Source organism: Ziziphus jujuba, chromosome 10, assembly GCF_031755915.1.
Source record: "Ziziphus jujuba cultivar Dongzao chromosome 10, ASM3175591v1".
In the NCBI taxonomy this organism is placed as follows: Eukaryota; Viridiplantae; Streptophyta; class Magnoliopsida; order Rosales; family Rhamnaceae; genus Ziziphus; species Ziziphus jujuba.
The window spans coordinates 19,647,100-19,663,078 of NC_083388.1; the positions used below are offsets into that span (position 1 = coordinate 19,647,100).

At 32.8% G+C, this 15,979-nt stretch overlaps 4 protein-coding genes across 4 annotated transcripts; 2 read left to right on the forward strand and 2 right to left on the reverse strand.

Annotated features, from left to right (window-relative positions):
* The first annotated feature begins 1,902 nt into the window (after positions 1-1,902).
* Positions 1,903-5,331, forward strand: LOC107407505 (ADP-ribosylation factor). The gene is made up of 7 exons (XM_016014795.4): positions 1,903-2,061; positions 2,725-2,885; positions 3,033-3,103; positions 4,366-4,485; positions 4,724-4,842; positions 4,936-5,017; positions 5,123-5,331. Exons 2-7 carry the CDS (start codon positions 2,738-2,740, stop codon positions 5,126-5,128), a joined length of 546 nt encoding a protein of 181 aa, XP_015870281.1. The 5' UTR covers positions 1,903-2,061; positions 2,725-2,737; the 3' UTR covers positions 5,129-5,331.
* A 592-nt stretch (positions 5,332-5,923) lies between these two features.
* On the reverse strand, positions 5,924-9,043 carry LOC107407504 (ABC transporter I family member 20). The gene is made up of 7 exons (XM_016014793.4): positions 8,675-9,043; positions 8,001-8,134; positions 7,664-7,783; positions 7,167-7,262; positions 6,696-6,848; positions 6,536-6,613; positions 5,924-6,402 (listed from the first exon to the last, which is right to left on the reverse strand). The coding sequence occupies exons 1-7, from the start codon at positions 8,841-8,843 to the stop codon at positions 6,172-6,174; spliced, it is 981 nt and encodes a 326-aa protein (XP_015870279.2). The 5' UTR covers positions 8,844-9,043; the 3' UTR covers positions 5,924-6,171.
* Positions 9,044-9,168: 125 nt separating this feature from the next.
* Positions 9,169-11,078, forward strand: LOC107407503 (uncharacterized). Its single transcript, XM_016014792.4, has 3 exons — positions 9,169-9,327; positions 9,544-9,712; positions 10,430-11,078. The coding sequence occupies exons 1-3, from the start codon at positions 9,268-9,270 to the stop codon at positions 10,624-10,626; spliced, it is 426 nt and encodes a 141-aa protein (XP_015870278.1). The 5' UTR covers positions 9,169-9,267; the 3' UTR covers positions 10,627-11,078.
* Positions 11,079-12,266: 1,188 nt separating this feature from the next.
* On the reverse strand, positions 12,267-13,195 carry LOC125420858 (putative invertase inhibitor). The gene has a single exon (XM_048468116.2). The coding sequence runs from the start codon at positions 13,126-13,128 to the stop codon at positions 12,568-12,570; it is 561 nt and encodes a 186-aa protein (XP_048324073.1). The 5' UTR covers positions 13,129-13,195; the 3' UTR covers positions 12,267-12,567.
* Between the last annotated feature and the right edge of the window lie 2,784 nt (positions 13,196-15,979).

Consider the following 15,979-nt stretch of genomic DNA (forward strand, 5'->3'; position numbering starts at 1 on the left):
ACAATAATGTAGCCTAGATACAAGTGAATCAATAGCCTTGCAAGAAAGAAAAATAAGAATAACAAACAATTGACAGAAATCTACTAGTAAATAAAAAAATAATAACAATAAATAAAATTAAAAATAACAAAACTAAGGAATCAGCAACGAGAAATTATTTGCCTTTTCATGTTTCTGAACATACAAAATGAACAAGGAGTATACACATGCAAAAGGAATCAGTTCAATAGGCATCCTTACAGCAGGACGAAGAGAACAATACAAAGATTAAATGTCCACAATGGTGAATATTAGGAAGAATAATGCTAATTCACAAAGAACAAATTTCAAACAATGGAAAACTGTAACTTTTGCCCCAATAACTGAAGATAATTGTTACTGCAAGCCTACAACTATTTTGGTTGTACTCATGCTATAGGTGATGCATAAAAAATAAAAATTTCTATCCAATTAGTGATTAGACCAAGGACAGAGTATTATGTTGAAATGCAAGACTATAGAACTTGAGGTATAAAGAGAAGCGCACATCATAACTATTCCCTAGTCATGTTGCAACAAATGCTTTAAGCATGCAATTGAGGTTACCGGTGGGTCATTTTGAGCACAAGGAAAAACTTAAATCCAACCATCCATATAGAGTATCTACAGAGATCACATACGGGTGCAAAAAGTAATTAAAAAATAACACAATTTACATCATCATAGCTGTAATTGAATTTGCCTTGTACTCACCTATATTTCACCATCAACATTTGGAGAATTACTGGCAATATGAGCATCTCCTTGAGACGTGGACTTAGTTTTGGATCTCTCTGTAGCTTTGGCCTTCTCCAATTGTAAAATTTACATCATATATGTACATACTGATCTAATCCAAATAGAGAATATATATATATATATATATCAGAATTTTACCTGGCAAAAAGCTGTAATTAATTCTGGTCTCAAGATACAAAATCGAGACCCAGGTCCAGTGTAGTTTGCATCACGAGGAGTGACTCTCATCAAGTCAAGGAGATAATGCTTGAATCATAAGATATCAAAGAGAAAGAGAAAGATAGAGTTAGATGTTTAAGTTGTTAACACTTTAATACTACACCTAAGATTTTCCCCTGCAGAGACTTCAATATTAGTTAAAACATTTAATTGCAGAAAAAAACAGCAACAAAGACCGCTGAGAAACTGAGTCTAGAAATTTTTCACCATGATGCAAACTTCAAGCATCACATGAAAGGATATATGCAAGCACTAAACTGGGGTGAAAAGCCAAATACACAGAAAGAATAAGGTTTAAGGTGATCCGAAGTATGCAAGGATTGAGATAGAGGAAGACCCAACTTCAAGAGTAAGAAGTTTTTATGATAGAAAGACAATAGATTCACCTGTCATCACTGCCAACAATACCCTTGCATTCCACTGGTGCAGCTAACTTGAAAACATTTCCAGATCCATCATGGACTGTGTGCACCTTCCTGTGTTTCAAAAAAGAATAGGGAAAGGGAAAGCAGAAAAAGTGTTTTGGTCGACGAAAAGAGATAAAAAATAAAATAAAAATAAAAAGAAAAATTAGTAATAGAGGGTATTTTAGTCCGGATATTTTAAAAGTGGGTTACTTTTTAAAAAAAAAAAAATTGCTATTCTTCATGAAATGATTTATAAGGTGGTTATTTTTGAAAAAAATCCAACTTTATATATATATATATATATTTTTTTTTATTTGTAAAAGGAATTGAGGATGACGCAATGATCATCATTTTTGTGGTTTTAGATCGACAGAAATCCATAGGGGGTAGAACACATCTTTTCCCTACACCTTCCCACACTTTCACATTACACCCAAAATCAATCAAACCCTAAACGTTACTTAACGTCTCGACGATCACCTAAACATTTATAAAGAATCCCAACGCCGTCAAAATGATCGTTAATTCCGAGCCACATATAAATTCTCGGTTCACCATTTGAGAGCTATTTCTCACATTCGTGGTGGTTTGTTTGGGCAGCTTCTCAGATCTGCCCCCTCTAAGCTTCTCCTTCAATCCTCTCCTCCATCTTTACCATGTAATTTCTCTCTCTCTCTCTCTCTCTCTCTCTCTCTCTCTCTCTCTCTCTCTCTGATATATGTATCTGCATGCATAGATCAATGGTTGATTGTTGATTCGATTTAGATTGAATCGAATTGGTTTAAATCTTTTGTGTTTTTGATTAATGTGTCGGTCTTAGTTTTGTTGCCGATCTTGTTTATTTATACTTATAATTTTTTTTTTTGGATCTTTTTATTCTGAGAGCTAGATCTGGATTTGGGTTTTAGATCTGAATCTGCTTTTTCTGGAATTTTTATTTTTATTTTTTAAAAAAATTTATGCATTTCTTATATTAATTTGGATGCATGTATTTCTGCATTAGTGGTCGTTTTGTCGTTGTTTTTATAAATAGATCTAATTCTTATTGTGGCTTATACTTGTAATCGAACGAATACAATGTTTATTGCTCATATATATCGTTTATAAGATAAGTTTTGGGTTTTTAGATCTTATACCGCGCGTAAAAATGTTCAGTATGGTCGGTAAAAGTACGTTTAGTGATCAGCATCATAAAAATTTTAAATTTTATTTTAACATGATTGAATAATTTTCTAATTCTGGCTTTGAATTTCTGGATAATAATATTACAAAACTCAAATTTAAAAATGTTAAATTTTTTGGTGACTCGTGTTTGATTCAGCCAAGACAAAAAGATGGGGTTGTCTTTCACCAAGCTTTTTAGTCGGCTTTTTGCCAAGAAAGAGATGCGAATTCTTATGGTTGGTCTCGATGCTGCCGGTAAAACCACCATCTTGTACAAGCTCAAGCTTGGAGAGATTGTAACAACCATTCCCACAATTGGTATGCCGTCTCAATAAAATCTTCATGCTTGCTGTTTTAACTTTTTGAATTCGTTTAAGTGTAATGTTTCAGTTATGTTGTTGTTATCATTTACATGGATTTTATCAAGACTTTGTTGCTTAATTTTATTTTCTTTTTTCTACCCAGGATTCAATGTGGAGACTGTTGAATATAAGAACATTAGCTTTACTGTTTGGGATGTTGGTGGCCAGGACAAGGTCTGTCACACTATTACTAAAATTTATATTCTAGTTTATTTAATTTTGAGAACAACCAACTACTACTACTACTACTACATCATTGTTTATAATTTATTTTTGTTTTCTATTTGGGTTATATTATAAATTTTAGGGTATATGTTTCAAGAGATACATGTGGAGGACATGGTCAAATATGTTTTGCTGTTGATATTGTGTGGGTGCATGTCATTATTTTTGCTATGGATAAAAATTTGTAGACAGATACACGTGGAGGACATGGTCAACATATCTTTTACTGTTGATATTGTGTGGGTGCATGTCAACATATTTACTATGGATAAAAAATATGTAAACAAGGATTAAGTCTCTAAATTATCTAAGACATTAGTATTGTCTTTATGCATTATTGCATTTCTATGTGTGCAGGTTTCTTACAGTTATTGATAATGTTTGTGCTTATTGACGGTCTTGTGCTGATCAGTCATTGTCCGTCAGCACATAACATAATCATAAGCTACATCTGCTAATGCCACCATGTCTTTCAGGTTTTCCTTTTTTTAGTATGAGGTTATACTATCCATGCTGTGGCAGATATTATGTACACTAGGAAACGAATTCAACTTAATAGATGAAGATAAGGAAACAAATAGAATCATGCGCATTAATATATATGTTTATTGACGGTCTTGTGCTGATTGGTCATTCCTTCATCAGCACATAACATAATCATAAGCTAAATGTACTTATTCCACCATGTCTCTTGGTTCATTGCCTTCTTCTGAATGTGGAAATTGGTCATGTTGTTGCATAAATCATTTACAGTTCCACATGTTTTATATGTTTGGTTTTCTTTCTTTATTTACCTATCCTTGCATTATTTTGGAACTTGTTTTCGGCAAGCTTAGGAATGGCCTTGTATTGGTGTTGTATGTGCTTATTGACGGTCTTGTGCTGATTAGTTTTTTCTCCATCAGCACATAACATAATCATAAGCTACATATGCTAATGCCACTATGTCTTTTGGTGTTTCCTTGTACTGTACGAGGAAATACTATCCATGCCGTGGCAGATATTCTATACGCTTACACATGCATATTTGCATATGCTCTTGTTTTCTTCTTCACTTATCAATCTTTACTTGGGTTTTTCATCCTTCTTTTTGATGTCTTTTATCTTTTTCATCCTTCTATGTGATGTTTGAAAAGCAATATGTAAATTAACCTGGCATTTCTCTTTTGTTTTTTTTTTTTTTGTTTTTTGGGGTTACTTTTGACTTTCAGATTCGACCTCTGTGGAGACACTATTTCCAGAATACCCAAGGGCTCATCTTTGTGGTTGACAGCAATGATCGTGACCGTGTAGTTGAGGCCAGGGATGAGCTGCACCGCATGTTGAATGAGGTACTAAAAGGACTGTAGTATCTTAAACTATTTTTATCTGCTTTAGTTTAATTCCCATTATAAATACTCAAATTAAAAACTTATTTATTCTGCTTCTGCATGCTTAAAACAACTAAACAAGAGATCTCGGGAGAGGTTATTATTGTATTGCATGCCACTTTTAGTGGTTTAACTTTGGAAAAGAATTGTGTTTTGGGATGAGATGAAGAGAAAAATTATGTTGTTTATCAATTTGTAGGATGAGTTGCGGGATGCAGTGCTTCTTGTATTTGCCAACAAACAGGACCTTCCAAATGCCATGAATGCAGCTGAGATCACTGACAAGCTTGGTCTCCACTCCCTTCGACAACGTCACTGGTATACGAATGTCCCTTGAACCTTCAAAATCCTCCTTTCATTACAAATTGATCGCTTGTATTTTGAAACTGTTCATCATGCCATTCATTGCAGGTATATCCAGAGCACATGTGCCACCTCTGGGGAAGGGCTCTATGAGGGACTGGATTGGCTCTCCAACAATATTGCTAACAAGGTAAAACGTTGCTGCACTGGGTTTTTATTTTTATTTTTCTTATATTTATATGGGTCCCAGCCTATCATGTTGTTCGAGTTTAACTATTTGTCTGTTTTGTTGCAGGCATAAAAGATCAATGAATATCGTTGAACCTTTTGGACTGCATTCTGTTAATTTGGGATGGCTGCTCTGATATTTGGTGTTGATGGATTTATTGCTATGTTAATGCCCTGAGAATGTATCTGTTCAGTTGTTTTTTGTTACCAAAATGATAGAAATTGGCATTTTGTTATGTAGATTCTATAATAATTCATGGTTCACAGTTTATAGTACATGATTTATCCCTCCCTGTATTCCCTTTATAATGTCTTTAATCATGATATCATCAATTACGATTTATAGATCCTTTCAATACATGTATGATTTAATTTTGTAAATTGTTTCTTTTTGTGGTAAATTTTTGAATTTATACAACAGCTGGTTGCTTTTGATCTTCCACATAAATATAGAAGTTAAAAATAATTGGCTCCGACAAAAGAAAATAAAGTGAGGAGAAAGAATTCTTAAACTTTAGTTTTTCCATGGTTGCAATGTCGTATACATACTGCTCATGTTTTTAAGGTTATTGAATACATGATTATGAAAATGTGATTAGAGAACAACAGAATTATCCAGATACTGTTGGTTTTTTCTGTTGCTGGATTCGGTTCCAAAACTCCCAGATTAGAAGAGTTCAAAATGTATTAATTAATCTGATTCCAGATCAGGATTGTGTTTGCGCACCAAATATAGACAAATCACCAAATCTTACCTATGAAAAGTAATCAATAAAGTAAATTAATTATTTCAGGAACAAAGCTTATATTGTTTTTTATATTTTTAAGTGCTTTAAAATCAAACAGGCGCAAACTAAAGATTTCTATAAGTAAAAAAAAAGAGCATTTTATTGATTGTTTAGAAAAGAACAGAAAGAGAATATCTTTCTGTAAGGAATACATATCGAATTACCAACCGAACTTCTCAGTGAAAAAAAAAAAAAAAAAAAAGGTATGAAATTCGTTGGAGCACATTGTATATATAAGAACTGACCATAACAATATTCTTCAGAGTTATTATTTTAGAAGAAAGCTACCAAGTCTGGAACCTCTCCTTTGAATGGAATTTGTATCTATCTATCCTCTCAATACTCTGTTGGAGCTCAACACAAAGTTCTCTTCTCCAGCAACAGTGGAGTTCAGCCTTCCTGCTGCCCAGCCATTGTTAAGTGCACGTCGAGCCGGGTCCCCAGTTACGCGGCTTCCCTCAATTTGTTCTTCAAATTCAGGAAGACCATTTGCCTTTCTCTCTTTTCTTCTCTTCCTCTCCTCGTCTCGTTCTTTCCTTAGCCAACTCTCAACTGTTCTCTGTAAATTCAATCTCAATTACAAATCCATGAAGGACACATTCATTAATCAATTGGTTCAATTTTGTTAACTTATTCTTTTTCCCTTTTGGATTTAAAAATGTGATGCTCCGAAACAAGAACACCATACTAACCATTAGTGACAGTTTGCTCATCTCCTTAACTCTATCCATAGGCATTGCCAATTGCAACTTCCCATTAGCCACATAAACCTGAAAACAACACAAAATATAATCTCTACTCATTTGAAAATTAAGTAATAAACCATTTTTCGAACCAAGAATCAAGACATACAACATGTGATGGCCATTCCTCCAGACCATCAAATATATGCGTGGCATAAATAATTGTGGCACCTCGCTCCTCACATTCCTTTCTTAGAAACCTTAAAAGATCAGCCCTTGCTAGCACATCAAGGTCAACTGTTATCTCATCAAGAAGAAGAACCTACATTATAAAAAGAGGAAGATTAAGAAAATGAAATTACAAGAAAAGTTAAAACATGTTTGAAGAATTAAATCCAAGTTTAGGTTAGTACTTGAGAAAAAGGAACATAATGCAGTGACCAAGAAAAGTTAAAACATGTTTGAAGAATTAAATCCAAGTTTAGGTTAGTACTTGAGAAAAAGGAACATAATGCAGTGACTGTATCATGCAAAAGGTGGAGATTCCTTGAATGGCTTGAGGAGACCCATACATATTAGGTTAGTACTTGAGAAAAAGGAACATAATGCAGTGACTGTATCATGCAAAAGGTGGAGATACCTTGAATGGCTTGAGGAGACCCATACATATTTGCACCCGCCTTCTCTGGCCATCAGATACTTTGTGCAGCCTCCATGATAGATTTATATCCAATACCTAAGACAGCAAGAAAAGTTACATATTGATGAAGATGACCTCAGCCCAATCACACATGGATTATGAGCTGGATCCCATAAAAATTAGCTCTTGCAGACTCACGAGTACATAGTTTATGAACTGCTCGCGTATCAATTATGCACTTATCTTCTTTAAGCATCAAATACTCAGCGCAAATTCTCAAATGAATTGATATATGCGATAGTTATACTACAGAGAACAAGTTTCCCCTAGGCAGTCTTGACATAGCCTCATTAAACATTTCCATATGCCACACTAGTTACATGTCATCACAGAACTAATTCCCTCATGTTTTCAAATCGGTAGTTGCGAAGTAATAATTAGATGATGCTCACTTGTATGAAGAATAATCCATTTCAATAAAAGACATTGCATCTTACCTTGATTAGCTCAGCTCTTCTTTGAGGATCAACTCCGTCCACTCCAAATATCATCTTTTCTGCAGAAATATCCATTTGGATTGGAACTTCAAACCCTGCAAAGGCAACATCCCGCCTCCACTGCACAAGAGAAATTCTGTATTAAACAAAGCAAATTTAAATCCAAATATCATAGTTAATTCATCAAGTAACTAGGACAGCAAAGCAGGGCACAAAGATTCAGGTTTTGTAAAGATGTTTAAGAGCTGCTTTGCCACCAAAATAAAAGTGATTACCACAAGCTAAACTCTGTATAATATATCGAATAAATTCAAAGGTAAAAGATGAAATGGCAAACCTCTCCTCCAAGATAACAAAGATCACCAGAAGAAGTCAAAGCGGTGTCATGAAAGGCTGATCTCCCAAGCACACGAACCATATGAGGTTCCACCATGTGCTTCCCCCCCAGTATCTTCAAAATTGTAGTTTTCCCTGTTATTATACACCACAAATTTCAGTTCAGTGAACATAACAAAAGGGCTAAACCACATCCACCCTGAACTCTGCTTTGAATCATCCATTTAACCTCACAGAGAAAATTCAAGCTCAGGAAAAATTCATTCAACATTTTCTCTACGCAACCTATCAGACATTATTTCTTTTCCTACCTCGTTTGAAAAACTAAAACCACAGATAACAAAACTACAAAGATCAAATGAATTATCTTCTCTCATTTCTTAGCTATCCATATTTTTCCGCAATCAAACATAGAATAATATAAAAATTCGGAGCTAAATAACAGAAAGGCGTAAAATTCTGTTTTCTTTCCCTTCGCTTTCTGGCAAACAAACAGGGAACTACCAAAACTCGAAGCTATACAAATCAAAATTGTAAATGGGTATTTGCCTACGCCCCATTTCATTATCGAACAAATAAATAACAATGGGCGTCTAACTAAGTTTTCTCCCAGCATTCAACTTTCTAGGCAACCAAACAATATGAGAAAGAAGGAAAAAAAATGAATGAACTAACCAGCGCCATTAGATCCGACAAGAAGGCAGCGTTCTCCAGCATTGAGAGTAAGAGAAAAGTCTTCGATAAGAGGCTTAGAGCCCGGCGGAGGATGGCCGTCGATTCCCGGATACGTGAACCTCAGACCGTTGATCTCAATCGTTGGCCCCGAATTCTCCAACCTACCCATTATATTATTCTTATAATTACTATTCTCTCATACACCAAAACACATAGAACTAGAATCACAAACAGAGAGAGATATAGAGCCCGCCAGAGGAGATCTCAGAGTCGGAGGGATCGTAGTTTAAGTGTTCCGAATCGGTGAGTTGGTGACTCAGTGAGCGCGGACAACCGAGTCAAACAGATGTGGCGCGCTCTCATTCACGTATCGGAATTCTTTCGCATTTGGTGCATACCATTCCACGGCTTCAAAATGTATGCCCAATAACCAAAAGCCACGTACCCGTCATTTCTCAACGGATCAAAGGGTAAATTTGTCTTTCTATTTTTTGATTTTCATCACTCTCTCTCTCTCTCTCTCTCTACTGTTTCGCAGTCTTACATATTCGTCTCAGAAATAGTTTTGGGATTCCGCAGAAGCTCTTTTCGAAATGGCGGCAATTTACAGTCTCTATATCATTAACAAATCAGGTGGTTTGATCTTCTACAAGGTAACGATTCTCTCACCTTTTGTTTTCTACTTGTTACGGGAAATCTCATCACTTTCTCGAGAAAATGGGAATTTCAAAGATATTGTTTTGGTAAATCTTTGGAATCTTAGGATAGTGATGTAAAAGTCCCCAATTGGGTGTGGATCAGATCTTAATTTTTATTTCCTACTTCTTCTGATTTGTAAATGGGTTTTGCTTTCTCGAGAAAAATTTCAGGATTATGGGTCGGCGGGACGGATGGATACCAATGATAGCTTGAGAATGGCTAGCTTATGGCATTCGATGCATGCCATTTCTCAGCAGTTATCGCCGATTTCGGGTTGTTCTGGAATCGAGCTCCTCCAAGCTGACACTTTTGATCTCCATTGCTTCCAATCGCTGACGGGTATATTTTTAATCTTTATTTTTTTTTTCCCCAAAAAAAAAAAAAAAAAAAAATAAATGGCAATTTGTTGAGCTTCAATAATGTTAATTAAATTTGATAACTTTGGTTTATAAAAACGTGTATGTATGATTATGAATTCACATATAAATGGTAATGGAAACCGTGGAAAATATTGGTTTTTATGCTTGGAATTTGGATGTTATGTAGCACTGCAAGTTTTAGGTTGTACACAGGCTTTTTGGAATCAATACTCTATCTGTGCTTGAAACATTTTACTGCATTGTTTTTAGGTTTGTGTATGAATTTTAGCTGAGCCCTTCAAAAGTTTGACCATAAATCCCACTCTATTTTTAATCAAGCTTTTACATGTATGAACAAGATATGATAAATATGTTATAAAAATACCCAAAGATTCAGTCACCAAATAGTATAACACATCTTGATAAGAGCCATCTCTAGGTCCGGTATTTGAAAACCAAACATCATCAAGGTTTTGTCTGTCTATAGGATCGTAATTGTTTTATGGTTGATTTTGTTGTTTAATTTAGTCTGCTGTATTGATCTGGCATTATTACCATTGAGTTGAGACGGTCATATTCTGACTATTGGACAGTTGTTTAGTTTAGGCCAAGACTTCAAGTTATCATTCTCATTTTTCAGTAAAATGCTGAAATTGTGAAAAGTATATTCTCTTAGATGAATGATTTACTTTTGCAGGGACAAAGTTTTTTGTGGTCTGTGAACCTGGGACCCTGCACATGGAAGGTCTGTTAAAACACATCTATGAATTATACACGGATTATGTCTTGAAGAATCCCTTTTATGAGATGGAGATGCCTATTCGGTGTGAGCTTTTTGATATCAATCTGTCACAAGCAATACAAAAGGACCGTGTTGCTTTGCTGGGTAGATGAACTAGCATAGAACTTGTGTTTTGCCAGGTTGATTTGATCATTTTCTTCATGTTGACATCTTATATAGAGGATTTGTTTGGGTTTTGCCTATCTTAATTGGTCTTTCAAATATAGCTAATCAAGTATGGAAGTCATCAGTATCTGGTGCAGTTAGTGAAGGGTCTTTAACGGTGTCAAAATGATTTCATGGGTGCTATGCCATGTCTTGAACTGTTCAATATAAGTTTGAGCTTGTCTTGCTTGACATAATTGGTCTGTATCAGCATGCTGATGTTTTCTGCTCATGTGTATTTTCTCCTGCAGTAGTACTATAAGCTAAGTAGCTGATCCCAGGGGGTGCTTGGAAAGTTTTGTTGTAGAAATTGATTATACCCCCATATGGCAGAAATATATATGAATAGTTAAAAGGAAATAAAAATGGAAAAGTGAATGACAGCATTTGATTATCAAAATTTGGTGTGGTACCGATCATATACAATTGCAGATTTAATTGTTTTGGGCATAGAATATGATATATTTACTTGATTAGCAAACTAACATTATTATTAATTTGCTTTCGCATATGGTCAAGCTTGGCCTAATTGAGTTAGTACCGGTTTTTTGTACATGTGGACATTCTTTCTATTTTCCACGCTGGTCTGACTTCCTCCACTTGATCACCTAGATCTACCTTACACGCCAACGGCCACATGACTTTTACATTCAAATAGAAATAACACATCACCTCCTTTTCCTTATTTTTGTATTGACCGTTTTGCCTTAAGGGGTATTACAAATGGGGCCATCCTTTTCATATATGACTTTGAATATTAAAGAAACCCAAAACGAAAGCCAAACCATTTTTTTTTTTTTTTTGATGGATTTGTTTGTAGTAGTGAGAAAGGATGGTTTGAGAAAATTGGCCGTGCAATATTCAAATTGATTGATTATATGAATGAAAAATAATAAATTAAATCATAACCTTTTGTTTTATAAACAAATTTGATATAAATGAACAAAAATAATTTTTATTGGTGTGATCTTAATTTCAATATTTATCAATTTTGATTTAAAATAACTTATAATTTAGACATATATTGTATCTATAATGGATTAGTTCAATATTAGAAAATCAATTTTATCCAACTCTAAGAAATGTTGAGACACAGGGTACACGTTGATATTATGCGATAATTTAAGGAGAAAAAGAAAAGGCTTAGGGGCAAATGGAAATAGGAATAAAAGTTGAGGGAAGTATTTCATAATCTTTTCCAAGATTTTATTTTAATCACATTAAAAAAAAAAAAAAAACCTAGACTCTTTACCCTTTTACATACTTTTCAATATTAAAAATTTCATTATAATCTTATTATGTATGTATTTATGTATATACATACATACATACATACGGAAATTCTATGGTGAGGATGATCCGCATGAGGACCGCAGTATTAGTGACGGTTTTTCATAGTATTAACGATGATTTTTTAAAAAATTGTCATCAATATTATGAAAAACCGTCACCAATACTGTGGTCCGCATGAGGACCGTCCGCACCATAAACGGACTGTTACATACATATATATATATATATAGTCTAAACTTTTTGGCAATTGCTCTATCAATGTGTTAATTAGCATCAATTAGTTTTTAAAATAAAAGCTTGGTACGTTAATCAGATCATAAATATAGAGCAGTATGAATAGAAATATAGAAAAATGTGCAACATTAAATCTGAACTAGTTATTTACTATTTCTTCTTCTAAACATCCATATGCACCTTTTGCATGACCGAATGTCCAAGTAAGAATCTTTTAGCCAATTCAACAAAAGATGAATTTTTATTTCTCTTAAAATGTAAATGAACATACATATATATAACATATAATTGACCGTCTTTTATTACCAAACAAAAATATAATTGAGCGTCTGTATAAATAAAATAATATACATGTATATATATCAAGGTGAAGGAGAACCAAGCTCAATGCCAGTAGCAACAGCCATCGTAATGAGAATCCTCATCTGTCTGTTCCTTTCAACAAGCAAGTCCACCGGATTAGGTGGTGTACTAAAACTGGTTTCGCAGCTTGCTTGTGCTCTGGGGGTCACACTTTCAGACTTCCTCATATCCTCGTAATCTTTGCTATCAAATTCAACAGAGGCATCCTGGTAAGACTTCAGCACCACCTGGTAGGCATTTTGGCAGGCTACGAGAGCATTCTTCGTTGGCTCGTCGGTCGTGTTCGAAAGAAGTTGGCCGATGAAACCAAGTGTGTTTGACGAATTGCTCAGACACTGGTCGATGGCTATCCTCGTTAGACCTGCTATGTCTGTTGCTGGGTCTTTCAAGTTGTCATTGAATGTTTTGATGCAGAAACCGAAGTCTTCATTGGATCTGCAAATCTTGTCGATCAGTGCTTGGGTTTGTTCCGGTTGACTCATGATGGGTTGGATATTGTCCATGATTAACATGGCCAGTAGAGAAATAACTACCATGGAATACCAGTGTGTAAAAGCCATTTTTGTTCTTTTTACTATATATTATATAGGACTGGTAAGCTCGTTAGGGTTTGATGGAGCTGTGGTAAGAAACTACAGAAATGGAGGGAATATTTATAGGTGGTTGTTTCATAATTGTCTGGTGATTTTTTTTTTCCCATTTTTTTAATTAAAATATTTCATGAATAGATAATATTGGTACTTCAAAATATATGAAAATTTTTATTTGTCACACTATTATTAGTTAATCATATGACATGTGCCAATTTAATTGACTAACCAATAAAAAGGTGAAAATATATAATTAAATGTAATTAATTTCAGTTAGACATTTTTCCATATGATTGGTAATTAATAACAAAACTCAAAATATATTTCTATTTGTAGAGTACAACAATGAGTTTATTTCATATTTCAAAGAATATATTGGACTGATAGTAGTGACGTGGGTATTGTTTCCAAAGAGGAAAAAAAAAAAAGAAAAAAAAAAAGACTTGGATACTGGGTTTATTGATTGGGAAGGTTTTGTAGAATTTTATACATTTAAGCTAGATGGCTATATTACTAATATAGATTGTTTATACTGAAATAAATATAGAAATAAACTGAGAATATAGTAATAATCGAGGATAATTTCAAATGATTTTTGGAAGGCATATAAGTTTTTGAAGACATTTTTGACATTATATTTGAGAGAAGATTATTATTATTATTATTATTATGATTATTTTTGAATAGGAAATTACAATATATTATAAATTAAAGGAAAGAGAGATTTCACCTGGACATGGTTGAAGCAACTATACTGATAGTTGAAAAGTTATACCATATATACAACAACTACATTATTTAAAAATTATATTAATCATGATCTCAGAATACTTTTTTTTCTCTGGAATTCAGTAGGCACATACTTATGAGGAAAACAAGGATGAAACAGGATATAGGAGCTCACTTTCCCTGTTGCAACAGATTTGGCTCTCTTAAAAATTTGCACCAAGTTTCTCATACTCTGGAGCAAGGTTTTTACAGTGCTCAAACCTGCCATGAGAAGTAAAATTGAAAATTAAATTTAGTATGTTAATAAAAAAGAAAAATTACTAATATATGTAGATACATTAACTGTTCAATCTGTTCTGATCCAAAACTAGACCATCTAGTGGCAATTTATGTGATACTATCGGATTAATTATATAGTTAAATCATATCACAAAGAGTGTCAGTATGTGATTGTAAAACTTAGAATCAGATTATTGAGACATGGCTCCGAATTCATCAAAATAAATAATTTTTGCTTCTAATTGCCTCCACAAGCTAGTTCCTCATCCAGATTTCTCGATTGCCTAATTACAATAATCATGAATCTCCAATCAAAAAGGTCAACATCATGGTGACTGATTGGTTAATTATCACTTTAAAGGTCTATATTTTTGTTAATTACCGGACGAAACAATAAAGTAGAAATAACAAATCCAAGTTCCAAGACTCAATTAGGTAAAGGTATTCTGAAAATGATAACCATTTTATAATTGAAGAAAAAACAAAATTCAGTTTCATATATATATATATATATATATTTACCTTTTTATAGGAAAGGATATTGTAAATATAAAATAGTAAGGTACAAGAAGCGTACGTAGTGTTTAGACATTTCCCAGATAGATTTCGTCATTGCAAGAATAAAAAATTTCCAGATAGTTTAAGATCTTTTGTTTTTGTTTTCGTTTTTCCATTTCCATTTGGCCAGTGATAGATTAGTTCACTTTAAAAAATAATTTTTTTTTCCACTCGGATTTTATTTTTTTTTCAATATTTTTAATAAATGATGCAGTACCACATCAACTGTGCATAAGAAGAGAGAATAAAAAAAATGGAAGAGAAAATCTGGATCGGACCGATATAATCATATAATTAAAGAGAGTATTTATAAATGTTGCTAATGGTGGTAATTTAGATCATAACATAGTGATACGATCTGAAAATGATATAAAATGAGTAGATTTAGATTTATTATAAATGAATTCGGATCAATTATGGATCAATTTATTTAACACAGTTATTAAATATGTCAATTTTGGATTGACCCATTTAATCTAAAATTGATTCATTTAATTAAACATCTCAATTTCAAATTTACCTATTTAATTCAAAATTGATCCAAATTGACATATTTAACTAAACGTCTCAATTAATATGTCAATCCAACCTGATACGATTATAAATCTATTTAAATTATAACTTCAATATATTAAATTTACTATTGATAAAACTTTAACTAACATTTTTTTCTTACCAAATTACAAACTTATTTAAAGTTGTATTATTAAATTTTTTTTATTAACTAAAAAATAAAAAATTATGAAAATAATATTTATTTACTTAAATATAATATGTTTAATACAGGTATGGTTTATGGATATTGAAAAAATAAAAATTAATATGCCCAATAGTATTGGAGATGTAAAAAATTAAAAACATGATCATTAATACAAAAAAATTTATATATTAGTTTTAGGTATATTAATTTTTATTTGTTTCATGTCCATAAATCCATATATGTATTAAACATATTATCTTTAAGCAAATAAATATTATTTTAATTATTTTTATTCTTTATTTTTTTCATTAATAAAAGAAAATTAATAATACAATTTTAAATAAGTTTGTAATTTAGTAATAAAAATGTATTAATTAAAATTTTATTAGTGACAAATTTAATATATTAAATTTATGATTTGAACAAGTTATAATTATATCGGGTTGGTTTGATACGTGAATTGACCCATTTAATTAAATGGGTCAATTTTGAATTAAGTAGGTTAACTTGAAATCGATATGTTTAATAATTGCGTTAAACAGATTGACCTGAATA

Excerpts from the sequence above, each read along its gene's own strand:
- LOC107407505 (XM_016014795.4), top strand. The coding sequence starts at position 2,738 with ATGGGGTTGTCTTTCACCAAGCTTTTTAGTCGGCTTTTTGCCAAGAAA. Across the intron at positions 4,486-4,723 it reads TGCACCGCATGTTGAATGAG|GATGAGTTGCGGGATGCAGT; the intron begins GTACTAAAAGGA and ends ATCAATTTGTAG. Across the intron at positions 4,843-4,935 it reads TCCCTTCGACAACGTCACTG|GTATATCCAGAGCACATGTG; the intron begins GTATACGAATGT and ends CATTCATTGCAG.
- LOC107407504 (XM_016014793.4), bottom strand. The coding sequence starts at position 8,843 with ATGGGTAGGTTGGAGAATTCGGGGCCAACGATTGAGATCAACGGTCTG. Across the intron at positions 6,849-7,166 it reads GTCTCCTCAAGCCATTCAAG|GTTCTTCTTCTTGATGAGAT; the intron begins GTATCTCCACCT and ends TTTATAATGTAG. Across the intron at positions 6,403-6,535 it reads TGAGCAAACTGTCACTAATG|AGAACAGTTGAGAGTTGGCT; the intron begins GTTAGTATGGTG and ends TTGAATTTACAG.
- LOC107407503 (XM_016014792.4), top strand. The coding sequence starts at position 9,268 with ATGGCGGCAATTTACAGTCTCTATATCATTAACAAATCAGGTGGTTTG. Across the intron at positions 9,328-9,543 it reads GTGGTTTGATCTTCTACAAG|GATTATGGGTCGGCGGGACG; the intron begins GTAACGATTCTC and ends GAAAAATTTCAG. Across the intron at positions 9,713-10,429 it reads TTGCTTCCAATCGCTGACGG|GGACAAAGTTTTTTGTGGTC; the intron begins GTATATTTTTAA and ends TTACTTTTGCAG.
- LOC125420858 (XM_048468116.2), bottom strand. The coding sequence starts at position 13,128 with ATGGCTTTTACACACTGGTATTCCATGGTAGTTATTTCTCTACTGGCC.